This window comes from Bombina bombina, chromosome 1 (genome assembly GCF_027579735.1).
Source record: "Bombina bombina isolate aBomBom1 chromosome 1, aBomBom1.pri, whole genome shotgun sequence".
Taxonomy (NCBI): domain Eukaryota; kingdom Metazoa; phylum Chordata; class Amphibia; order Anura; family Bombinatoridae; genus Bombina; species Bombina bombina.
In genome coordinates this window covers 140,947,984-140,975,073 of record NC_069499.1, presented here as the reverse complement: position 1 = coordinate 140,975,073, position 27,090 = coordinate 140,947,984, and the positions used below count along the sequence as shown (strand labels likewise).

Genomic DNA, 27,090 nt, shown 5'->3' with positions numbered 1-27,090 from the left:
TTTTTCACTGTTATTTCAAATTTTGTCAAAATTTGTTTCTCTTAAAGGCACAGTAACGTTTTTTATATTGCTTGTTAACTTGCTTTAAAGTGTTTTCCAAGCTTGCTAGTCTCATTGCTAGTCCGTACAAACATATCTGAAACAGAGGATACTTGTTCATTATGTTTAAAAGCCATGGTGGAGCCCCATAGGAGAATGTGTACTAAATGTATTGATTTCACCTTAAACAGTAAAGATCAGTCTTTATCTATAAAAGAATTGTCACCAGAGGGGTCTGTCGAGGGGTAAGTTATGCCGACTAACTCTCCCCACGTGTCGGACCCTTCGCCTCCCGCTCAAGGGACGCATGCTAATATGGCGTCAAGTACATCAGGGACGCCCATAGCGATTACTTTGCAGGACATGGCTGCAATCATGAATAATACCCTGTCAGAGGTATTATCCAGATTGCCTGAATTGAGAGGCAAGCGCGATAGCTCTGGGGTTAGACGAGATACAGAGCGCGTAGATGCTGTAAGAGAGCTTCAGTCTGTGGGTAACGTCTCTGATTCGGGGAGACCTGATTCAGAGATTTCTAATTTTAAATTTAAGCTCGAGAACCTCCGTGTATTGCTTGGGGAGGTATTAGCTGCTCTGAATGACTGTGACACAATTGCAGTGCCAGAGAAATTGTGTAGGCTGGATAAATACTATGCAGTGCCGGTGAGTACTGATGTTTTTCCAATACCTAAAAGGCTTACAGAAATTATTAGTAAGGAGTGGGATAGGCCCGGTGTGCCCTTTTCCCCACCTCCTATATTTAGAAAAATGTTTCCAATAGATGCCACTACACGGGACTTATGGCAGACTGTACCTAAGGTGGAGGGAGCAGTTTCTACTTTAGCAAAGCGTACCACTATCCCGGTTGAGGACAGTTGTGCTTTTTCGGATCCAATGGATAAAAAATTAGAGGGTTACCTTAAGAAAATGTTTATTTAACAAGGTTTTATTTTACAGCCCCTTGCATGCATTGCGCCTGTCACTGCTGCAGCGTCATTCTGGTTTGAGGCCCTGGAAGAGGCCATCCATACAGCTCCATTGACTGAAATTGTTGACAAGCTTAGAACTCTTAAGCTAGCTAACTCATTTGTTTCTGATGCCATTGTTCATTTGACTAAACTAACGGCTAAGAATTCCGGATTCGCCATCCAGGCGCGTAGGGCACTATGGCTCAAATCCTGGTCAGCTGATGTGACTTCAAAGTCTAAATTACTCAACATTCCTTTCAAGGGGCAGACCTTATTCGAGCCTGGTTTGAAAGAAATTATTGCTGACATTACTGGAGGTAAGGGTCATACCCTTCCTCAGGACAGGGCCAAATCAAAGGCCAAACAGTCTAATTTTCGTGCCTTTCGAAATTCCAAGGCAGGTGCAGCATCAACTTCCTCCACTTCAAGACAAGAGGGAACTTTTGCTCAATCTAAGCAGGCCTGGAAACCTAACCAGTCCTGGAACAAAGGCAAGCATGCCAGAAAGCCTGCTGCTGCCTCTAAGACAGCATGAAGGAACGGGCCCTTTCCGGCGACGGATCTAGTAGGGGGCAGACTTTTTCTCTTCGCCCAGGCGTGGGCAAGAGATGTTCAGGATCCCTGGGCGTTGGAGATCATATCTCAGGGATATCTTCTGGACTTCAAAGCTTCCCCTCCACAAGGGAGATTTCATCTTTCAAGGTTATCTGCAAATCAGATAAAGAAAGAGGCATTCCTACGCTGTGTGCAAGACCTCCTAGTAATGGGAGTGATCCATCCAGTTCCGCGGACGGAACAAGGACAGGGTTTTTATTCAAATCTGTTTGTGGTTCCCAAAAAAGAGGGAACCTTCAGACCAATTTTGGATCTAAAGATCTTAAACAAATTCCTCAGAGTTCCATCTTTCAAAATGGAAACTATTCGGACCATCCTACCCATGATCCAAGAGGGTCAGTACATGACCACAGTGGACTTAAAGGATGCCTACCTTCACATACCGATTCACAAAGATCATCATCGGTTCCTAAGGTTTGCCTTTCTAGACAGGCATTACCAATTTGTAGCTCTTCCCTTCGGGTTGGCTACAGCCCCGAGAATCTTTACGAAGGTTCTGGGCTCACTTCTGGCGGTTCTAAGACCGCGAGGCATAGCGGTGGCTCCGTATCTAGACGACATCCTGATACAGGCGTCAAGCTTTCAAATTGCCAAGTCTCATACAGAGATAGTTCTGGCATTTCTGAGATCGCACGGGTGGGAAGTGAACGAGGAAAAGAGTTCTCTATCCCCACTCACAAGAGTCTCCTTCTTAGGGACTCTTATAGATTCTGTAGAGATGAAAATTTACCTGACGGAGTCCAGGTTATCAAAGCTTCTAAATGCTTGCCGTATTCTTCATTCCATTCCGCGCCCTTCGGTGGCTCAGTGTATGGAGGTGATCGGCTTAATGGTAGCGGCAATGGACATAGTGCCATTTGCGCGCCTACATTTCAGACCGCTGCAATTATGCATGCTAAGTCAGTGGAATGGGGATTACACAGATTTGTCCCCTCTGCTAAATCTGGATCAAGAGACCAGAGATTCTCTTCTCTGGTGGTTGTCTCGGGTCCACCTGTCCGAGGGTATGACCTTTCGCAGGCCAGATTGGACAATTGTAACAACAGATGCCAGCCTTCTAGGTTGGGGTGCAGTCTGGAACTCCCTGAAGGCACAGGGATCATGGACTCAGGAGGAGAAACTCCTTCCGATAAATATTCTGGAGTTAAGAGCAATATTCAATCCTCTTCTGGCTTGGCCTCAGTTAGCAAAGGGGAACCAGGAGTTCCCTAGCGATGTTAGAAGTCTCAAAAATAATTCGCTGGGCAGAGACTCACTCTTGCCACCTGTCAGCAATCCATATCCCAAGCGTGGAGAACTGGGAGGCGGATTTTCTAAGTCGTCGGACTTTTCACCCGGGGGAGTGGGAACTCCATCCGGAGGTGTTTGCTCAGTTGATTCATCGTTGGGGCAAACCAGAGTTGGATCTCATGGCGTCTCGCCAGAACCCCAAGCTTCCTTGTTACGGATCCAGGTCCAGGGACCCAGAAGCGACGCTGATAGATGCTCTAGCAGCGCCTTGGTTCTTCAACCTGGCTTATGTGTTTCCACCGTTTCCTCTGCTCCCTCGACTGATTGCCAAAATCAAACAGGAGAGAGCATCGGTGATTCTAATAGCGCCTGCGTGGCCACGCAGGACCTGGTATGCAGACCTAGTGGACATGTCATCCTTTCCACCATGGACTCTGCCTCTAAGACAGGACCTTCTAATACAAGATCCTTTCAATCATCCAAATCTAATTTCTCTGAGACTGACTGCATGGAGATTGAACGTTTGATTATATCAAAGCGTGGCTTCTCCGAGTCAGTCATTGATACCTTTATACAGGCACGAAAGCCTGTTACCAGGAAAATCTATCACAAGATATGGCGTACATATCTTTACTGGTGTGAATCCAAGAATTACTCATGGAGTAAGGTTAGGATTCCTAGGATATTGTCCTTTCTCCAAGAGGGTTTGGACAAAGGATTATCAGCTAGTTCCTTAAAGGGACAGATTTCTGCTCTGTCTATTCTTTTGCACAAGCGTCTGGCAGAAGTTCCAGACGTCCAGGCATTTTGTCAGGCTTTGGTTAGAATTAAGCCTGTTGTTGCTCCCCCATGGAGCTTAAACTTGGTTCTTAAAGTTCTTCAAGGAGTTCTGTTTGAACCCCTTCATTCCATTGATATTAAGCTTTTATCTTGGAAAGTTCTGTTTTTGATGGCTATTTCCTCGGCTCGGAGAGTCTCTGAGCTATCTGCCTTACAATGTGATTCTCCTTATCTGATTTTTCATGCAGATAAGGTAGTTCTGCGTACCAAACCTGGGTTTTTACCTAAGGTGGTTTCTAACAAGAATATCAATCAAGAGATTGTTGTTCCATCATTGTGTCCTAATCCTTCTTCAAAGAAGGAACGTATTTTACATAATCTGGACGTAGTCCGTGCCTTGAAGTTTTACTTACAAGCTACTAAAGATTTTCGTCAAACATCTTCCCTGTTTGTCGTTTATTCTGGACAGAGGAGAGGTCAAAAAGCTTCGGCAACCTCTCTTTCCTTTTGGCTTCGGAGTATTATACGCCTAGCCTATGAGACTGCTGGACAGCAGCCCCCTGAAAGGATTACAGCTCATTCTACTAGAGCTGTGGCTTCCACCTGGGCCTTTAAAAATGAGGCCTCTGTTGAACAGATTTGCAAGGCCGCGACTTGGTCTTCGCTTCACACTTTTTCAAAATTTTACAAATTTGATACTTTTGCTTCTTCGTAGGCTTTTTTTGGGAGAAAGGTTCTTCAGGCAGTGGTTCCTTCCGCTTAATCCCTGCCTTGTCCCTCCCATCATCCGTGTACTTTAGCTTTGGTATTGGTATCCCATAAGTAATGGATGATCCGTGGACTGGATACACTTAACAAGAGAAAACATAATTTATGCTTACCTGATAAATTTATTTCTCTTGTAGTGTATCCAGTCCACGGCCCGCCCTGTCATTTTAAGGCAGGTCTAAAATTTAATTAAACTACAGTCACCACTGCACCCTATGGTTTCTCCTTTCTCTGCTTGTTTCGGTCGAATGACTGGACATGGCAGTTAGGGGAGGAGCTATATAGCAGCTCTGCTGTGGGTGATCCTCTTGCAACTTCCTGTTGGGAAGGAGAATATCCCATAAGTAATGGATGATCCGTGGACTGGATACACTACGAGAGAAATAAATTTATCAGGTAAGCATAAATTATGTTTTTTTATTTGAGCATTATATTATATTGTAGGTTACTCTCCTTTACATGGATCTCACAGTACTCATGAGACTTCTTAGACATTCTCAGAGAGAGCTTTAGTGAGAACCTACTTTCATGTGAGGATTTTGCCGTTATCCCCCCAGCATCCACGTAGCGCGGATGCCGTATAATTAGTTGATAGCACTATGTGCTGTGACCTTTTCTAAGTGACTTGCAATTCACTGCCCATTTACTGCTGTCTTTTGTGTCATTTTATTACAGGAAAGGAATTCATTTCACAGCTAGGTTTTGCCTGTTTCTGTGGCGATGCTGTGCAGTCATAGCGTCAAACGTGTAAACAGAATGAATTTCTAGGGAGCAACAAGGGTTAAACCAACCGGTACACAATCTTTATAGCAGGGCTATTATACTGTTAAAGGGACATTTTATTTTTCCTTTACTACACCTACTCATTAAATTGTATTACAGTTCCTGTGCTGGAGAACACATTTATTTGTTAACCTTTATAAACCAGTGGAGCTGTGGGTTTGTGCTTATCAGCCAGTAAACAATCTGTTACTAGGGTTATAAGCTGTGAACAGGCACTTCAGTTTCAAAATACATTTAAACAGCTTTAACTTAGTCAGTAAAGTCAAATTGTAAACTTTCATGATTCAGATAGAGCATGCAGTTTCGAACAACTTTCCAATTGACTTGTTATCAAATGTGCTTTGTTCATTTGATATCTTTTATTGAAGAGTAAAATTAGGTAGGCTCCCAAAAGCTCGGGAGTGTGCATGTCTTTAGTACTCTAAGGCAGCAGTGTTTTGCAACATTTGCAGCTTTGTTATACAATGTAGCAAAACACTGCTGCCATAGAGTACAAAAGACATGTGCACACCCCTGAGCTCTTATGAGCCTACCCAGTTTTACCCTTTAATAATAGATACCAAGAGAACAAAGCAAATTTGATAACAAGTAAATTGGAAAATTGTATAAAATTGCATACTCTATCTGAATCATGAAAGTATAATTTTGACTTTACTGTCCCTTTAAACTATATTTTATAAATCTTTTTTCAAGTTTTTTAGTTTAATGCACTTTTAAGATTTAAAGGGACACTTTCATGATTCAGATAGGGCATGCAATTTTAAACAACTTTCCAATGTACTTTTATCATCACATTTGCTTTGTTCTCTTGGTATTCTTTGTTGAAAACTAAACCTAGGTAGGCTCATATGCTAAGTTCTAAGCCCTTGAAGTCCACCTCTTATCTCAGTGCATTTTGACAATTTTTCACAGCTAGATAGCGCTAGTTTGTGTGCCATATAGATAACATTGTCATTGAGTTATTTATGAGTCAGCACTGATTGGCTAAAATGCAAGTCAGTCAAAATAACTGAAATAAGGTAATCAAAGAGAGAAAAAGTATATTAATATAACAGTGCTGATTATGCAAAACTCTGGCATGGGTAATAAAGGGATTATCTATCCTTTAAAGGGACATTCCAGTCAAAATTTCAATGCACATAGATTTATTACATCTTTGAATAAAAACACATTTGCAATATACATGTACAGGTAGCCCTCAGTTTACGCCAGGGTTAGGTTCCAGAAGGAATGGTTGTAAATTGAAACCCAGTTTATAATGTAATTCAATGGGAAGTGAGGGAGATAGGTTCCAGGCCCCTCTCAAAATTATCATAAGTAACACCTAATACATTATTTTTAAAGCTTTGAAATGAAGACTTTAAATGCTAAACAGCATTATAAAAGTAATAAAATAATAACACAACACAGAATATATAATTAAACTAAGTTAAATGAACAAAAACATTTGCTAAACAGCATTATAAACCTAATACAATAATCACACAACACAGACTTCACTTGCATTTTTCTGCAAACAGTTCTTTCTATGCAGTCCAATCTGGACTGATTTATAGACAGGGAGATGTTGTTCCTTTGAAATCTGCTCGATAGCTCAGGTCTGGTTAAACTGATTAATTTCAGCTTTCTTGGCTTTGCTGCAACACAAGCGGACAGCTCCACCTACTGGCTATTTTAATAAATGCACTGCTTCTCAATGCTTTTCAATAGCAGTCACATGACTGGAAAAAAAAGGTTGTTATTCTGAAACGGTGTAAATTGAACCGTTGTAAAACGAGGGCCACCTGTATTGGCAAAAATGCTTCTAGTAAAAGTTATCACTGTTTTTAGTGTTAGCATTTTTCTCTGCATGTGCAGCATAGCTAGATATTCTCTGTACACCAGCATTTTAAATCCTACAGCTGCTCAGAGCGTCAGTGAGGCTTGTATCATGTTTATTGTGTGAATCAATATATAGTAAACCCACACAAGAGAGTGTGGAGGTGCTCAGTGCCAATATAATATAAGTACAGAGAGACAGAAGCACCATATAAAGCACTCGCTTCAAAAAGGTATGTAGGTAGTGAAAGTCACAACTAAGACTTAAAAGTTAACTTTTATTTAATTATCTTATAAAATAGTCCGTAATACCCGGACCTTATTATACACAAGACAAACATGTAAAATTAAAAGAAACAAGGGTGAAAAACCTGTGTGTGCTGTACCAATATTAGGTTATAAACTGAGTAAGGTAGTAAATATAAGGAACATATATTAATATATTAGTTCCTACTATTGGAATCTGATTCAATATGCTTACTATAAAAAATAAGCGACACCGTCCAATATGTATATTGCAATTATTGTCAACCTTCAACAGATAAACGTATGTGGAACTTTTTTCAACACATACCAAGTATAATTTAACGATATATAGCAAATAGATGTATGTGGAACAATTTTCAACACATTCTCAAGGCAGCACACACCAGGCTACTTCCGCCTTCCACCTGATGCGCATTTCGCCTCAGCTTTGTCAAACTCTTAGTTGTGACTTTCACTACCTATATACCTTTTTGAAGTGAGTGCTTTATATGGTGCTTCTGTCTCTCTGTATTTACAAATGGTACAAGCACCTTAGGCTCTCGGAGCAAGTGCTGTGTTTAAAATGCTGGTGCACGGTGCATACTTAAATACACTTTTGAAACCGCTATAACTTTTATTAGAAGCATTTTTGCTAATTCATGTATATTACAAAAATGCTTCTATTCAAAACTGAAATACATCTATGTGGATTCCAATTTTGGCTGGAATGACCCTTTAAGTGACACATTTTCTTTATACTTAAACTGGTTTGTGGTGTTGTGTATAATTGTTTGTAAATGATTTGACTTTATCATTGTGACTTTGTTGCAGAGTTCCAGAGCATCTTGTGAAAAGTATAACCTGGCAGACGTTACAAGCAGTGAATTTCTGTCACAAGCATAATGTGAGTATTTCACATCCGTAACAGATATGAATGTGTTGTTGATCTGTACTGTACACGCACTCTCTTACTTACACCCAAATGTCTGTTTCTGGGCTATCAAGTTACACACACAATACAGTATATCTACCCCCTAGTTGCCAGAAACCAGTGCAAAGCAATTTAGCGACTTGATTTTGTGACCACAGATTTAGCATCTTGGTTGCTAGTATTACACATACAACATGAGGTTAACCCTATGATTTCTAGAAACACACGCAGCTATGTAGCACTTTGATTGCTATATCCACATAGTAGCATTAAGGGAATAAACCCCTCTACTGTATTTAATGTCCTTAAAGCGACATGAAACCCAAATATTTTTGTTCCATGATTAAGAGAGCATGCAATGTTAAACATCTTTCCAATTTACTTCTATTATCTAATTTGTTTCTTAATATTTTGGTATCCTTTGTTGAAAAGCATACCTAGGTAGGCTCAGGAGCAGAAAAGCACTACTGGAAGCTAGCTGCTGATTGGTGGCTGCACGTTTATGCCTCTTGCCATTGGCTAAATGATGTGTTTAGTTAGCTCCCAGCAGTGCATTGCTATGTGCAACAAAGGATATCAAGAAGCAAATTTCATAATAGAAGAATAATGAAAAGTTGTTGAAAATAGCATGTCCATCTGAATCATGTAAGAAAAATCTGGGTTTCATGTCCCTTTAAGGGAGAGTTAAGCGTGGAGTCTCTGAAAATGAAAAAGGCAGTAGGGGTCACAAGAGGGAGCGACCTAGAACTAGGGATGTGCATTCGGACGTTTCGTTATAAAAGAAATAATGAATATGACTGCCACAAGTGGCATCTGCCTCTTTTTGGAGCCAGATTTCTTCTTGTGAAAGGGCAAATCCAGATCTTGGTGTGTTGCACATTCACAAGAAGAAATCCAGCGCCGCTGGCGACAGCCATATTCTGCATTTGTTGTATAACGAATGTCTGAATTCCACAGCTCCCCTGATTCCTGTTTCCAAATTCAATTTAAAAAAATAAGTAAAAAAAATGATGAAACAGAGTTTATGTATTTGAGAGTATTTATATAAAGATTTTTTTTTTTTTTTAAACGTATAACAATATGCTGGAGTTGCCTTAGATCGGGGGCTGAAAAATGTATTTGAAATGTAGACTCCAGCAAGAATATTCAAAAGCCAAAACAAATTTTTAAGAGCCAAAGGTTGTTTCTAGATGAAAAGAAGGTGGTGGAATTGCAGATTGGAGACATCAGGTATCTAACCTTCCTGTTAGGGAAATAGGGTTTCCCGATCACCAATCGTATTGATAGCTGCCAGTCAATCAGATTTATTTGAGAAGAATATTGAGCAAAGTTTATGAGCTTTGTTTAAAAGCTTATGTGTGACTTGCACCTTGATGTGATGTAATATGTATCCCCAAGCACAGTTGTGTATTTTATGTGGTCTTTTTTTGTGTAGATGTAATGAAAATAAAAAAATGTGAAAAAAGAAGCCAGAAATACAATTCTTGGAGCTGTGGCTCTCCAGTACCTGCGGTGCGTTACACTACTGAAGCTTTTAATGAAGGAGTCTTTTCTGTATGCCCTGAATAGTGATAGTGACATAAGAACCTTAATTAAAAATGCCTATATACCGTATATATATATTTTTTCCCCCTGGCATCTCAACCAAGAGATGTTCTAAATTTAAGCTCAAGTTGTGTCTTTGAGCCAGAATTACAAAGGTTTTTTTTTTTTACTATAAATATATAATAAAGTATTATGGATATTAGTACCTGTTTTGTATGTTACACACCCGCGAGGTGTGTCCATTAGAATTCTAGTTGACCTTTGATCTTCCTCACAAAGCCATTATGTCTCCATTATAGCACCAATTAGCATTTGTAGTTAAATTACAGTCTGTCTACGGTGTCTCATCCTCCATTAATCCCTACTGCCACACCCTGTCTAATGATCATCTCATGTTTTAGCTAATTGTTATTTTAGCTTAGATTCTTTATCTGTTTCATTATATTTTGTGAAATTTGTCCCTGGAAAAAAAACTGGAAAAACCCCCCAAAACTGAATAGCAAAACACTAAAGGCCAGATTATAAGTAGAGAACTAACTCTTACACGTGAGCGTTAAGGGGTCTATCGCAGGTGTTTGCGTGCGTCGGAAGTAACACGTGTATTACAAGTTGAAAGATAACTTGTTCACTCAAGCGCAATTGAATTTAACGTACATTGGGTTATCGCAGCCTCAGAGCTCTGGTTTTAACTGTTACCCTTGAATAAAAAGTAATAAAAATAATAAAAAACAAAACAAAATTTCATTTCACAGTACAATTACAATTATAACACTGCTAAAAAATTATTTTAAAAAAATTGCAATAGCTACATATACATGTCACAGTGTAGCTGGGCGTTTAGTGCAACGGTAACCAGTATGTGATTTAAACCATTAAGCACTTATTGAGCAGGAATCCCGAAACGCTACTAGAAGCTGATGTCTAGCTATGCATCTCGTTTGCAACAGCAAAAGGGTGCTCTACTACAGTGATTTTTAACCTTTTTTTTTTCCGTGGCACACTTTTTTACATTAAAAAATCCTGTGGCACACCACCATCCCAAAATTTTAAAAAAATCACACATTGTAGCCTAATACAGCATATATATATACACATACACACAAACGCACACATACTGTATGATTGTGCTGTTATGCCATGCCTCCTACAAACTACCCCTGCACTGGGAGTAAAAAACAAGCAAAGTTTAAAAAATATGTCACACTGTTGTCAGTCTGCCGTGGCACACCTGAGGATCTCTCACGGCACACTAGTTGAAAAACACTGCTCTACTAGGTACTAAAGATGCTAGCCATACGTACACAAGATGCTTGTGTGTGTATGTGTGTTCTCCACTTGAAAAAGACCTGTGAGTGCAGTTATTTACAAGGGATATATATATATATATAGTAAGCATAATTTATGTTATTGCTGTTCATAACATTTTGTATATTATGTTGTAAATAAAGCTTCTTGTTTTTACTTCTTCATACTTAAACTTCGGAAGGAGAGATTTATTGTTATGTTGTCTACATTTTCTCTGACAGTCTCACAATGTACAGATGAGCATTTAAAGAAAGATGAAAAAAAATTAAAAAATAAGTGATTCCTTTTTTGTCTCCCCAGTGTATTCATCGTGATGTGAAGCCAGAAAATATCCTGATAACCAAGCACTTTGTTATTAAACTATGTGACTTTGGATTTGCACGAATACTCAGTAAGCAAAAAAAAAGGAAACAAAAAAGAAAAAATGATATAGTTGTTCAGACTATATCAAGGTATAAATAAAAGTATGAATCTCAACTTTTTATTGCATTAGATAACTATTATTAAAGGGACATTCCATCTAAAATTTTAAATCCACATGGATGCATTTCAGTTTTAAATAAAAGCATTTTTGTAATATACATGCATTAGCAAAAATGCTTCTAATAAAAGCTATAGCTGTTTCAGAAGTGTATTTAAGTATGTACCGTGCACCAGCATTTTAAACACAGAACTTGCTCATGGAGCCTAAGGCTTGTATCATCTGGTAATTACTCAATTTGTTAATTGCTGTCATGATACAAGCCCCACTGGTACTCTGAGCAGCTGTAGTATTTAAAAATGCTGATACACTGAGAGCTATGCTTTACATACACGTGCAGAGAAAAATGTTAACACTAAAACAATAATAACTTCTACTAGAAGCATTTTTGCCACTACATGTATATTGCAAATATGTTTCTACTCAAAGATGTAATTCATCTATGTGCATTTAAATTTTGACCGGAATGTCCATTTAATTGTAACAAATGGCTGATTTTCCTCATCCTCCTGGTATAATTTGTTGAAAAGCACAGCTAGATAGGCTCAGGAGCAGCAAAGCGCTAGTGTGAGCCAGCTGGAGATTGGGGGGGGGCTATGCACATATGCTTATTGTCATTGGCTCACCAGACGTATTCAGTTAGATCCCAGTAATGCATTGCTGCTCTGTCATTAACCCCTTCACAGAGGTGAAACACACACGTATACGCAAGTCACAGTGCAGTTATACAATAACGCATAAGAGCATTTCCTTTTGGAACTTTTATGTCCCCTTATTATTCTATACGTTGTTTACACCCAGTAACCGATATATATGATAAAACATACTGACTCTGCCTATATATTTGTGTAGTGTAATAATTAGCCTGTTTGATAAATCTCCACAACACAAAATACATTGGGACTAGTTGCTAATAGAATGTGCAATCACTTCTGCATTTTCTTTTTGTTTTGCTTTGGTTTGCTCGATACCAGTTCATATTTATTGGTCATACAATTAGCTGCTTACACCTGTAGTTAATGAAGACTCGATGACCGTTTGACGTGTAAAATTGACAACGAGCCGGGGTCTTACATACAGACAATGCTTTGCACTAATCTATCCCTTAAAGGGATATGAAAGTCAAAATTTAAAATTGCATTCATCAGAGCACGTAACTGTAAGGCACTTTTAAATTAACTTCTATTTTCAAATGTGCTTTGTTCTTTGTATCCCTTGTTGAAAAAGAAAACGCACATATCCTACATTAGTGGGAGCTAGCTGCTGATTTGTACCTGCACACATTTGTCTCTTGTGATTGGCTAACTAGATGTGTTCAGCTAACTGCCAGTAGTGCAATGCTGTTCTTTCAGCAAAGGATAACAATAGAATGAAGCAACTTTTCTGACCAAATCATGAAAGAAAATGTTGGGGTTTCCTGTCCTTTTAATCATTAGACATCATTGAGGGTTGAACAGTGAGGGTGAGCACTGGCACAGTGTTGCAGTAATTTGATCTTGGGGAGAAATAATATTGTTTCCAAAATATATGGCCAAAAGTATATGGACACCCCTACTGATTAAAAAGCAGGAATGTAAAACTTACAAGCCTGCCCATTTTTGGTTGAGAACCTGGGTTGTGCTGCGCTATCCAGGGTGCTGAACCTAAAATGGGCCAGCTCCTAAGCTTTAAATTCCTGCTTTTTGAATAAAGATAGCAAGAGAACGAAGAAAAAAATTATAGGAGTACATTAGAAAGTTGCTTAAAATTGCTTGCTCTACTGGAGTCATTAAAGAAAAAAATAGTTTTTAGTATCCTTTTCAGTACTGGTTAGTAAAAAACAAGGTTTATATAAAATAATGCTCCTAGTGGGTGGGTTGGGCTGTGACAGAGAGGTACTAAAATGTCCATTTCCCGTTGTTCTTTTAAAGTATTGGCCTTTGAGTAAACAGTGATGCATAAGGCAAGAAGACTTTGTGTAAATAATTAGATAAGATAGAAGTCTGTTTTCTCTACAAGCTCAACCCATTGTATTGCGTTGTGGTTTTCAATTAGCAGAAATCTTATTTCATATACAAAAATAAACCTAACAAAACAAATTCCCACAGATTTTAAACTCTGCAGCTAATATAACACGTAATTGGAAACTCATTAAGGGGAAAGCTATTTTATAAACGGTCACTTACCACTCATAATTGTTAGTGTATACTCCAGAGGTTCCTTCAGTTGAATTTTTAGACTCAAGTATAAGTCTCATTACATTAACTGACACAACTTAAGAGTTAGTGCACTTTGGTTCTTGATGGATATTTATGGATGTCTGTGGTTATGATCTAGAAATTCTTACACAATACTCAGCTTATGTCGCATGCAGTTTCATATCACGTTTGTCTTGTATTCTAGCTGGACCATGTGACTATTACACAGACTATGTTGCTACTAGATGGTACCGTGCCCCAGAGCTGCTGGTGGGGGACACCCAGTATGGTCCTCCTGTGGATGTTTGGGCTGTTGGCTGCGTCTTTGCTGAGTTGTTATCTGGAGTTCCCCTCTGGCCTGGAAAGTCAGATGTGGATCAGCTGTATTTAATCAGGAGAACACAGGGTGAGTAACTTGCTAAGACTGAATAGTTACCATAAAGCTTACGTATAATGCATAGTTACTACCATAAAGCTTACGTATAATGCATAGTTACTACCATAAAGCTTACCATAAAGCTTACGTATAAGGCATAGTTACTACCATAAAGCTTACCATAAAGCTTACGTATAAGGCATAGTTACTACCATAAAGCTTACGTATAATGCATAGTTACTACCATAAAGCTTACGTATAAGGCATAGTTACCACCATAAAGCTTACGTATAATACAGCGTATTAAGTTGTAACTTGTTGTTTAGGTGACCTGATTGCCAGACACCAGCAGGCATTTAGCACAAACCAGTTCTTCAGTGGAGTCCGTATTCCTGATCCTGAAAATATGGTAAATGCGCAAAATAAATAAATAAATACAAATATTGGATTTAAACTGATGCATATTCTATAGTGCTATGTACTTGAGTACAAATATAGTAAAGTGGAGATCGCAGTAAAATTAAAGGACTTTTTTGTATAAACTATGATGGGGATTTTTTTGCTAAGCAACTTTGCAATATAAAAGACATTAAACAGGGGAATGTGATTGTTCTCTTGGTATCCTTCTTTGAAAAGCATAACTAAGTAGGCTCTGGCGAAGCAATGCACTACTGGGAGCCAGCTGTTGATTGGTGGCTATATCAGCATATATATATATTGGCTCACCCAATCTTTTCAGCTAGCTCACAGTAGTCTATTTCTGCTCCTTCAGCACAGGATACCAATAGAATAAAGCAAATGAGATAATATAAGTAAATTGATGCTTAATATATGTCTGAGTCACTAAAGAAAATTTGAGTTTCTTAAAATATAAGTAATTTAATTATTTGTACAGTAAGAAGGGAGCAGAGCAAACGTGGTTATAGAAAGAGAGGAATTTATGGGTTTGAATAGGAAAGTTTCTGGGAAACAAACATAATGGAATAAAACCACAAAAGGCTCATGGCCTCTCTCAAAAAGGAAATTTATGCCTACCTGATAAATTTGTTTATTTTTAGATACAATGAGTCCACGGATTTCATCCTTACTTGTGCGATTACCCCTCCTGGTCAGCAGGAGGAGGCAAAGAGCACCACAGCAGAGCTGTATATATATAGCTCCTCCCTTCCCTCCCAACCCAGTCATTCGACCGAAGTTAGGAAGAGAAAGGAAAAGCCAAGGTGCAGAGGTGTCTGAAGTTTAACAAAAAATGAATAACCTGTCTCATTAAAACAGGGCGGGCCGTGGACTCATCGTATCTAAAAAGACTCAAATTTATAAGCATAAATTTCCTTTTCTGTTTAAAGGTACGATGAGTCCACGGATTTCATCCTTACTTGTGGGATACAATACCAAAGCTATAGGACACGGATGAAAAGGGAGGGACAAGACAGGGAACCCAAACGGAAGGCACCACTTCCTCCCAAAAACAGCCGCAGCTGAGATTAAGGTATCAAAGTAATAAAATCTAGAAAACGTGAGAAGAGAAGACCAAGTCGCAGCTTTGCAAATCCGTTCAACAGAAGCAGCATGACTAAATGCCCATGAGGAAACAACAGTACTAGCGGAATGAGCCGTAACTCTTTCAGGAGACTGCCGTCCAACAGTCTCATATGCAAAACGGACAAAACTCTTCAGCTACAAAGAAAGAGAGGCAGCTGTAACTTTCTGACCTCTATGATTCCCTGAAAAAAATCGACAAACAAAGAAAATGATTGACGAAAATCCTGAGAAGTAGAAACTTCAAGCACGGACTACATCTGATTATAAAGCAGACGATCCTTCCAAGAAGAAGGATCAGGACACAAAGAAGGAACAATAAGATCCTGAGTAAGGTTCCTGCCTGAAACAACCTTAGGAAGAAAACCAGGAATAGTACGTAACACTACCTTATCCGCATGAAAAATAAGGTAAGAAGAATTATATTGAAATGTCAAAAACTCAGATACCCATCGAGCAAAAGAAATAAAAACATCAATGGAATGCATAGATGCAATGGAACCCCTTAAAGATCCAAATGCAAACTCCATGGAGGAGCAAGTGGTTGAAACACAGGCCTTGAGCCTAAGCAGAGCCTGACAACAGGATTGAACATCTGGGACATTTGCCAGACGCTTGTGTAACAAAAAAGATAAAACAGAGAACTGACCCTTAGGGAACTCACTGAAAAACCCTTCTCCAAACCTCCTTGGAGAAAAGACAAAGGCCTGGGAATCCCAACACTACTCCGTGAGTAACCCTTGGATTCCCTCCAATAAAAATAGTTACACCCTATCTTATGGTAAATCTTCCTAGATACAGACTTACATGCCTGAAATAAGGAGTCTACAACCGAAGTGAAGAAAACTTTGCTTGTATAGGGTCAAGCGTCCAATCTCCAATCAATCAGCTTCAGAGAAACTAGCCTAGACCTGAGTGGAAGAAAAGACCCTGAATAAAAGGTCCTTCCGCAACAGAAGTATCCAGGTCGCATGAGATGACATGCCCACCGGATCAGCCAACCAAATCCCGTGAGGCCACGCAGAAGCGGGGAGGATCACTGATGCTTCCTCCTATATGACTTGAACAAACCCCCGGAAAAAGGCACAAATGGGGGAAATAGACATTCTAGGCCAAAGGACCAAAGAACTGTCAAGACAGCTATCAGCTCGGACTGGGGTCCTAAGCCTGGACCCGTAACCCAGAAACCTGGCATTCTGACACAATGCCATGAAATTCAACTCCAGCCGATCCTATTTAAAAATCAGGTTGGAAAATACTCCCAGAAGGAGCTCCCGGATGAGAAATCTGTCCATTTAGAAAATCCGGTACCCAAGAGTCCACCCCTTGGATATGGACCGTTGACAGATATCAAAAATGAGTCACCGCTCACTGGACAATCTTGGTCACCTCAACCCTGGGTAGAAACACACTGTACCAGCCAGGTGTGGACATATTGTCCGTCTGACAAAAGATGAAACTGGGCCAAAGCCAACTGAGGCCAGGCCAGAAGAGCCTTGAGCTCGCTCCGAGTACCAGGAATTCTATAAAAAGAATAGATTCCACCAGAGTCCACACACTGCTAAACTAAGTTCCCTGGAAGAGATGATCCAGAGACTGAGGAGACAAATCCTCATAGTCTCCTTACCCTGAGCATGCTTAACTGCATAGCCCTGAAGTGTAAGCAACAAACGGAATTGTAAGGAACACAAGATACTGCTCAGTTGATCAACCTTGAAAAGATGAAAGGTAGAGTAGACCACACCGGAGATCGAATCTGTAACCCTTGGGATGTTACAACGGTCAGTCACAGCGTTGTAGCATGCTAAGCTACCTGTCCTGCTATTGGTCCTTGCTGCACCAGCAGTCCGACTACTCCTAAGTACTAAGCCACTGAAGGCCGAGAAGTGGATTGAAGGACTAGGCTAAAAAGACAGAAAATAATTGCCTGACCATAGACAGAAAAACCTTCATAGATATGTAACCAGACATGATTCCTAAGAAAAAACTACCCATGTGCGTGGGACTAATAAACGCCTGTCCAAAGACACCTTCCATTCATGGGATCACGGGAAGTATAACTCCATGTCCATGTAAATCCTGCTTGCTGGAAGAATGACGCTGGAAAAAGGACATCAGCCAGATAGAGCACCATTGCAATGCCCCGTAACTGAAGCGTCGCCAAAAGCGATCCCAGAGTCTCCATAAAAACTCGGAACCATGGCAAGATTGAAAGGACCACGAATAGAAGTGTTTGTCCAATAAGACAAACCCTAAAACTTGAGACGATTCTCATGAACGGCACATAAAGGCACCTGTTCTAAAATCCACCGTTGTCATAAAATGACCAACTAAGATTAAGGGAGGAATGGCCTAATTAAAAATATCCATCCTGAAGAACAGTACCCTTCGTACAAAAATGGTTTGAGAATCTCTGTTTCTTTTACAAGATATGACGAGTCCCCGGATTTCATCCTTACTTATGGGATTACACCTCCTGGTCAGCAGGAGGAGGCAAAGAGCACCACAGCAGAGCTGTATATATAGCTCCTCCCTTCCCTCCCACTCCAGTCATTCTCTTTGCCTGTGTTAGTGATAGGAAGAGGTAAAGTGAGGTGTTAGTTTAGATTCTTCAATCATGAGTTTATTATTTTTAAATGGTACCGGTGTGTACTATTTTACTCAAGGGTAAAGCAAGGGAAGCTGTACAGATTCAAATATGCTTGTTTCTGTGACTCCCAGACTGTGTGCTGTCCTGCTGAATATGGTCATAGCAAGTTTTATCTAAGACCCAGTTTTGTTCCCACAGATTCCTGGAGGAGAAGGACCTCTAGCAGTGTGGGACAAGTCATGCTGTTAGTCAGCATGGAGGTATGTGCAGTCTATTACTTTCTGTGACACCTAGTACCTCAGAAAAGACTGTCATTTTCCTCTGTAAACTGAATATCTTTACCTATGTCTGTGTGCTTTACTACACGGTTCTAGAGGGCTGCCTTAATTATTGGGCCTGTTTATGGGGCTGCATGAGGTACATTGGGGTGTTTTTTTAACAAGTTAACCCCTTCAAGATTGGGCTGACGCTGGGGATTTTTACTAGTGTATTCCGGTTTGCTCCGGAGTCGTTTAACAGACCGGGAGTTATTGGGGGACTGGCTCCTATTAAATGTGTGTTGTGGATCACATTTATTAGATATGTGTTGTGGATCACATTTGTCCCGGGGACTCCATTTTTTTACTACTATACAGAGCCACCCGGGAGTTTCGTTGGTTACGGCCACGATGGGCGGGGCACTCGTTCTCGCACAGAGAGAAGCCGCGCAGTGCTTTTCTGGAAGTCGGAGGAGTAATTGACTCCGGTGTTTGTCTGGACCGGGTTGGTAGAACAGGCGGTGTAGACACTCTGCTGTTAGGGGGCACGTTTACCCCCGGGTCATAGGGAGCAGGTAGGCGCCGCAGCAGAGCTGTGGCGAGGTGCTATAGTTGACTGCTTCTGGGATACGTTATAAAACTTTTTTTTGTCTCCAAAGCCGCAAATATTAAAATCTTATAGCACAGTGTCCTAGACAAAACATTTTTATTTTTTTCTTAAAGGCACAGTGTTTTTATTTTACAACGGTTTTCTATATAAAAAGTGTATTATATAATTAAATAACTTTTTGCTTTAACAATGGATGATCTTAATGCCAGTACTTGTTCATGTGTTTAAATACCAATGTGGAACTGAGAGGGCATTACAATGTTGAGAGCAGATTTTCTTTAATAAAGATACAGCTCAGGATGTTTATCAGACTGATGAAACTCAGGGTATGCCAACTCTTTCTCCCCAAGCGTCACAGCCCTTAACGCCCACTCAAGCGACGCCATGTTCTTCAACTGCGTCAACTTCATTTACTCTGCAGGATATGGCTGCAGTTATGGCATCCACTCTTACAGAAGTTTTATCCAGGTTGCCAGTGTTACAAGGCAAACACGGCAGGACACAAGCCCCTTTGGTTCCTGCGACTTCTGATGCTTTGATGAATATCTCAGATGTGCCCTCCCAGGGTTCTGATTTGGGGAGTAGGGAGCTTCTGTCTGAGGGGGAACTTTCTGACTCAGGGACTGTGACTCAATTGTGGTACTGCCAGAGAAATTGTGTAAGATGGACAAATACTTCTTATTCTGATGTTTTTCCGGTTCCTAAGAGAATTTCAGAAATTATTACGCGGGAATGGGAAAGACCGGGTATCCTGTTCTCACCTTCTCCTAATTTTAAGAAAAGGTACCCTATAGCTGACTCTGTTCGGGATTCTAGGCAAACGATCCCTAAGGTGGAGAGTGCTATCTCTACCCTGGCTAAGCGTACGACTATCCCTATTGAGGACAGTTGTGCTTTCAAAGACCCTATGGATAAGAAGTTGGAGGGTCTTCTAAAAAAGCTGTTTGTTCATCAAGGTTTTCTATTACAACCGACAGCCTGTATGTACCAGTCACAACTGCAGCTGCCTTTTGGTTTGACGCCTTAGAAGAGTCTCTTAAGACTGAGACTTCTTTAGAGGAAATATTGGATAGAATTAAGGCCCTTAAGCTGGCTAATTCTTTTGTTACGGATACCGCCTTTCAGATAGCCAAATTGGCGGCTAAGAATGCAGGATTTGCCATTTTAGCGCGCAGAGCCTTATGGTTAAAATCTTGGTCGGCGGATGTGTCCTCTAAATCCAAGCTTTTGGCTATTCCTTTCAAAGGAAAGACCCTGTTCGGGCCTGACTTGAAAGAAATCATTTCTGACATTACGGGAGGTAAGGGTCACCTCCTACCTCAGGATAAAACATCTAATCAAAGGGGTAAACAGAGTAATTTTCGTTCCTTTTGAAATTTCAAGGGAGTCCCCTCTTCTTCTTCCGCTAAACAGGAAGGGAATATTGCACAAGCCAAGTCCATCTGGAGACCCAACCAGTCTTGGAACAAGGGTAAACAACCCAAGAAGCCCATTGCTGCTCCCAAAACAGCATGAAGGGGCGGCCCCCGATCCGGGACCGGATCTAGTAGGAGGCAGACTTTCTCTCTTTGTCCAGGCTTGGATAAGAGACGTTCAGGATCCCTGGACACTGGAAATCGTGTCCCAAGGGTATCCACTGTAGTTCAAAAATTCCCTCCCAAGGGGGAGGTTTCTTCTTTCACGATTGTCTGTAGACCAGATAAAAAGAGAGGCGTTCTTACGTTGTGTAAAAGACCTCTCCACTATGGGAGTAATTCGTCCCGTTCCAATATAGGAACAGGGGCAGGGGTTTTACTCAAATCTTTTTGTGGTTCCCAAAAAAGAGGGAACGTTCCGACCCATTTTAGATCTCAAGAGTTTAAACAAGTTTCTCAGAGTTCCATCCTTCAAGATGGAGACTATTCGGACAATTCTTCCATTGATCCAGGAGGGTCAATATATGACTACCGTGGACTTAAAGGATGCATATCTTCATATTCCTATCCACAAAGATCATCACCAGTTTCTGAAGTTTGCCTTCCTGGATAAACATTTTCAGTTCGTGGCTCTTCCTTTCGGGCTGGCCACAGCAACCAGGATCTTCACGAAGGTTCTAGGATCTCTACTGACGGTTCTCAGACCGCAGGGCATTGCAGTGGCGCCTTATCTGGACAATATTCTGATCCAGGCGTCTTATCTAAGGAGTCACGGGTAGAAGGTGAATCTAGAAAAGAGTTCACTAATTCCACAGACAAGGGTTCCTTTCCTGGGAACTCTTAATAGATTCTATATCCATGAAAATTTTCTTGACGGAAGTCAGAAAGTTAAAGATTCTGAATACATGCCGAGCCCTTTAATCCAATCCTCGGCCATCAGTGGCTCAGTGCATGGAGGTAATTGGATTGATGGTGGCAGCAATGGACAGCATTCCGTTTGCTCGTTTTCATCTCAGACCGCTACAACTGAGCATGCTCAGTCAGTGGAATGGAGATTATGCAAATTTGTCTCCTCAGATAGATCTGGATCAGGAGACAAGAGACTCTCTTCTTTGGTGGTTGTCGCCGGATCATCTGTCCCAAGGGACGTGCTTCCGCAGACCCTCATGGGTGATAGTGACAACGGACGCCAGTCTACTAGGTTGGGGTGCAGTCTGGAATTCCCTGATGGCTCAGGGTGTGTGGACTCGGTCGGAGCCTCTACTTCCAATCAATACGCCAGTCTACTAGGTTGGGGTGCAGTCTGGAATTCCCTGATGGCTCAGGGTGTGTGGACTCGGTCGGAGCCTCTACTTCCAATCAATATTCTGGAATTGAGAGCAATATTCAATGCGCTTCAGACTTGGCCTCAGTTGGCTTCGGCCAAATTCATCCGTTTTCAGTCGGACAACATCACGACTGTGGCTTACATCAATCATCAGGGAGGAACAAGGAGTTCCTTAGCAATGATAGAAGTATCCAAAATAATTTGGTGGGCGGAGGCTCACTCTTGTTAAATGTCAACAATCTACATCCCAGGAGTGGAAAACTGGGAAGCGGATTTTTTGAGCAGACAGACGTTTCATCCGGGGGAATGGGAACTCCATCCGGAGGTCTTTGCCACTCTGATTTTCAGATGGGGCAGACTGGAGCTGGATCTTATGAGCTGGATCATCTGATAGATGCCTTGGCAGTGCCTTGATAGTTCAACCTAGCTTATGTGTTTCCACCGTTTGCTCTCCTTCCCCGGGTGATTGCTCGAATCAAACAGGAGAGGGCTTCAGTGATTCTCATCGCTCCTGCATGGCCTTGCAGGACTTGGTATGCCGATCTGGTGGACATGTCCTCTCTGCCACCGTGGAAGCTTCCACTGAGGCAGGACCTTCTCATTCAGGGACCCTTCCATCATCCGAATCTAGTTTCTCTGCAGCTGACTGCTTGGAGATTGAACGCTTCATTTTATCTAAGCGAGGGTTTTCTGATTCGGTCATTGATACCTTGATTCAGGCACGTAAGCCTGTTACCAGAAAGATTTACCATAAGATATGGCGTAAATATCTTTATTGGTGCGAATCCAAGGGCTACTCATGGAGCAGGGTTAGGATTCCCAGGATTTTATCTTTTCTCCAAGAAGGATTGGAGAAAGGGTTGTCAGCAAGTTCCTTAAAGGGACAGATTTCTGCTTTGTCTATTTTGCTACACAAGCGTCTGGCAGATGTTCCAGACGTTCAATCTTTTTGTCAGGCTCTGACTTGAATCAAGCCTGTGTTTAGACCAATTGCTCCTCTTTGGAGTTTGAATTTAGTTCTTAATGTTCTTCAAGGGGTTCCGTTCGAACCCATGCATTCCATAGATATTAAGATGTTATCTTGGAAAGTTTTATTTTTGGTTGCTATTTCTTCTGCTCGCAGAGATTCTGAGCTTTCAGGTTTACAATGTGATTCTGCTTATCTTATTTTCCATTCTGATAAGGTGGTGTTACGTACCAAGCCTGGTTTCCTTCCTAAGGTTGTTTCTAATAAGAATATTAATCAGGAAATTGTTGTTCCTTCCTTGTGTACTAATCCTTCTTCTAAGAAGGAGCGTCTGTTACATAACTTGGACGTGGTCCGTGCCCTGAAGTTTTACTTGCAGGCAACTAAAGAATTTCGTCAATCATCTTCATTATTTGTTGTTTTTTCTGGAAAACATAGGGGCCAGAAAGCTACGGCTACCTTCTCTTTCTTTTTGGCTGAAGAGTATCATCCGTTTTGCATATGAGACTGCTGGACAGCAGCCTCCTGAAAGAATTACGGCTCATTCTACTAGGGCTGTGGCTTCCTCATGGGCATTTAAAAATGATGCTTCTGTTGAACAGATTTGCAAGGCTTCAACTTGGTCGTCTCCACACTTTTTCCAAATTTTCCAAATTTGATACTTTTGCCTCGTCCGAGGCTGTTTTTGGGAGAAAGGTTCTTCAAGCAGTGGTGCCTTCCGTTTAGGTTCCTGTCTTGTCCCTCCCTTTCATCCGTGTCCTATAGCTTTGGTATTGTATCCCATAAGTAAGGATGAAATCCGTGAACTTGTCATATCTTGTAAAAGAAAAGGAAATTTATGCTTACCTGATAAATTTATTTCTTTTACGATATGACGAGTCTACGGCCCACCCTGTCATTTCTAAGACAGGTATTTATTTTTTGTTAAACTTCAGTCACCTCTGCACCTTTGGCTTTTCCTTTCTCTTCCTAACTTTGGTCGAATGACTGGAGTGGGAGGGAAGGGAGGAGCTATATATACAGCTCTGCTGTGGTGCTCTTTGCCTCCTCCTGCTGACCAGGAGGCGTAATCCCATAAGTAAGGATGAAATCCGTGGACTCGTCATATCGTAAAAGAAATACATTTATCAGGTAAGCATAAATTTCCTTTTCTTTTACAAGATATGACAAGTCCACGGATTTCATCCTTACTTTTTTGCGAGAACCATATCCTGAACCAGAATTAAAACTGGAACCATCACTCCCAGGTCTGAGACCTCCTACACCGCGCAAGAACGGCTCCCCTTTTGCCCGATCTTCGGACAAGATAGAAAGCAGAAACTGCCTCTGAGTGGAAAACATTTGAGCTTAAAACCAACTTAAGTGAAAAAGATCCAATTCCGGACCGGGACACGTTCTCCATGCTGTCTTTGATTCAACATCAGGCTATGTGTCCATTTTTTTTTTTTTTTTTTTTTATATGAAGCCAGGTCTCAACAAAGTTAGCTCCTGGCAAGGAATTTTAGAACATATAACCTAAAAACAAGGCTCTAACCATAAGGTCCTAAGAACCGGAATAGTGCCCAATGCTCCCAGTTTAAAGACTGGAAGGTAAGAAATTAAAAATTAAAGGAATTACCCCTTTGACTAAGTTATTAATCTTCATACTCGCGGCCACGAAGTTGGCAATAGCAAGAGCCTGGAAACAGACGCAGCCCCCAGACATTGCAGCTATCACATCCATAATACAAGTCTATGCTAAGATGGAACAGGGCTATTACTCCAATGCTGATAGGGAAGATCTTTACTGGCAAATTTGGGAACCCTGGTTTCACTATCAAGAGGATTGTAGGCAGGGTACTTCGAGAGATGGGGCCCCCAGTCACCCGCACTAATTGAATCTAGCCCTACAGTATGATAGAACCCTGACCCTTGATTAATGTTCCACATCTGCTTCTACTGGTCTGTGCCAGTTGGCCTTCATTCCTTCTCCTTCTTTTCTGCCCCGTCTGCCCCTTTCCCACTCCCCCTCTCCCCTCCCCCATAACATGCAACCTTCTACCCTTTCCCCATCCCCTACCCTCCCTCCCCCTTAGTCCTTTTTTCTTGGGGTTATTTGCCCCGCCTGGAGATGCGCACTACGAATGGCCCGCTGGGCTGCTGAGACAAACATGGAAATAGTTTTACCTAAGATGAATGGTTGAAATTCCTATAATGTTGAGTCCATACCTAAAATCATTGTGCTACATCAAACATAGCATTTAGGTCCAGCTTTTGCATATTTATCGTAACCCCTGAGGAGTGGTTCATATCTGTTTTTCTCTGGTCTGTACTCGCTGGACTGCATTCTCTCTCCCTCCTTCTCTGCTCCATCCTTCCCTACCCCACTTTCTCCCCCCCCCCCATAATACGCAACCTCCTATCTTTCCCCTACCCTTTATCCCCCCCCCCCTATTTTTAATCCTCCTTCTCTGGGGTTCTTTACCCCGCCTGGGGTCATATATCACGAATGGCCCTCTGGGTCGCTAAGACAAACATGGTAAAGGTTTTCATTCAGTTGACTAGTCGACATTATTGTACTACTGTGTTCATATCTAGATTGTAGTACTGCACCAACCATAACATTCAGGTTTGGCTAATGCATTCTGTCCATTCTATATGCTTTTGTATCCTAGAGAACCATGTTGTGTACCTGATATTACCCATACCTGTTCATGGAGACACTTTTATTAAGACTTCTGTTGAATCTATATGTATAAAACGAGTTAATTACTCTGTAATTGTTGTTATCAAGCTTGCTTTATAATGAAAATAAAAAGTTGTATAAAAAAAAAAAATTAAAGGAATCACTCCAGTCCTGGATTTTATCCAGGGTAATTACTGACTGAATAGCATCAGACAGCGCAATAATCCAATACGCTGTCACACTATTGACGGTAACAAAGTACAAATATGGTCCTTTTTTTTTATTTTTTTAATAGGACTACCCTCTAAGGGTATAGAAGTTCATGTAGTGAAGTCGAAACTACACCATCCCCTTTAAGGAGTGTCGCTGAGACAGCAATGGTAAACAGTTTTGAAAATATAGGGAATGCCTAAGGCACCACTCCATCTGAAACTAAGAGCCTCAGGAACCTGGAGGAACCTTATTGAATAGCAATTCCTCTAGCAACCCTTCCACCTCGTGTAAAAGTATAGAATGCGTCGTAACCCTCAGTGGACTATGAAAGAACGCAGGGAACTGCAGGTGGTCAAAAAGTAAAAATAAATTTTAACATATTTTTCACATAGGAAACGATACTGTTCCTTTAAATATGAAAAGAAACTCCATGCACATGTGCCTTTGTGACATCCTTAGACACAAGGGATGAACCAACAAATAAACTGTTATTATAAAGTACCCATCCATAAGAACATTGAAATAGTTGTAAACAGACATTGCTATGTACCCCAACAAAGCAATGTCTGCAAAGAACCGCAGAGTACAGCCTGTGTTTCATAAAGTTATGCTGGACACTAGTAGAAAGTGTGGCCTGGAGTGACCAGCGTCACCACATTCTTACAGTCAGAGCTGTAGAAGAAGTATATATACAGAAAAAACAGTACTGTTTCTTTAATTATTTAAAAACATTATCTTTTGAGAGGAAAGCATCCTAACACAAAGGATGAACTAACCCAAACAACTAAAATCTATGTAATAAAGAAAACAGATAAAAACAGTGTACTGTTCTCTAAATATTACAAAAACCACAGTGTGAGCATTGTGTGCTTCGCCAACTGACATTAAATTAGCTGAAGGTGCCCAAGTCAACAGTTTAAAAATTAGAGACTCTTAACAACGTCTGTACACACGATGTATCTCTAGTACTGATCGAGATATAGCTGAGAGAAACGCTCTACCCTCCGGTATTCATAATGGAGGTAGGGAGCGCAATTATGCACGTATATCTCCGCCCCTCATGGACGTGTCGACTATCCACTCCGTGGGCGTAATATCATGCAGTTCCCGGTCGTTTTTTAATAACTACGCCACAGTGAACTGTATGCGGCATCCGAAACTTGGGGTTAATCTTAGTTACCGTTTTCAGAATCGACATCCATCTGAATAAAGCATAACCTATCACTCCCCACTGAAAACAAATCACCCACAGCTCGAGTGATCCCTAAAAAAAACCGCGAGCTCCTTAGCCCATTAAGGGCGCAACAAATCTGAACCTCCCGGTTGCTAAGAGGAGAGTTAGAAAACCAACGGAGCCGTCAGGACATGGGGACAAGTTTGGCTACTGCTATTTTCCTTTACCACAGCTCAGCCCAATGGTGTGTAAACGATCTCGATAAACATAA

The 27,090-nt window shown here is 41.0% G+C and overlaps 1 protein-coding gene across 1 annotated transcript in view; it reads left to right on the top strand.

Annotated features, from left to right (window-relative positions):
* Positions 1-27,090, top strand: part of CDKL1 (cyclin dependent kinase like 1) — a 160,546-nt gene that overhangs the window by 106,630 nt on the left and 26,826 nt on the right. Inside the window, exons 4-7 of the mRNA XM_053697644.1 lie at positions 8,079-8,151; positions 11,329-11,419; positions 13,892-14,092; positions 14,389-14,471. Coding sequence (XP_053553619.1) covers positions 8,079-8,151; positions 11,329-11,419; positions 13,892-14,092; positions 14,389-14,471 — 448 coding nt within the window. The remainder of the gene's footprint in view (positions 1-8,078; positions 8,152-11,328; positions 11,420-13,891; positions 14,093-14,388; positions 14,472-27,090) is intronic.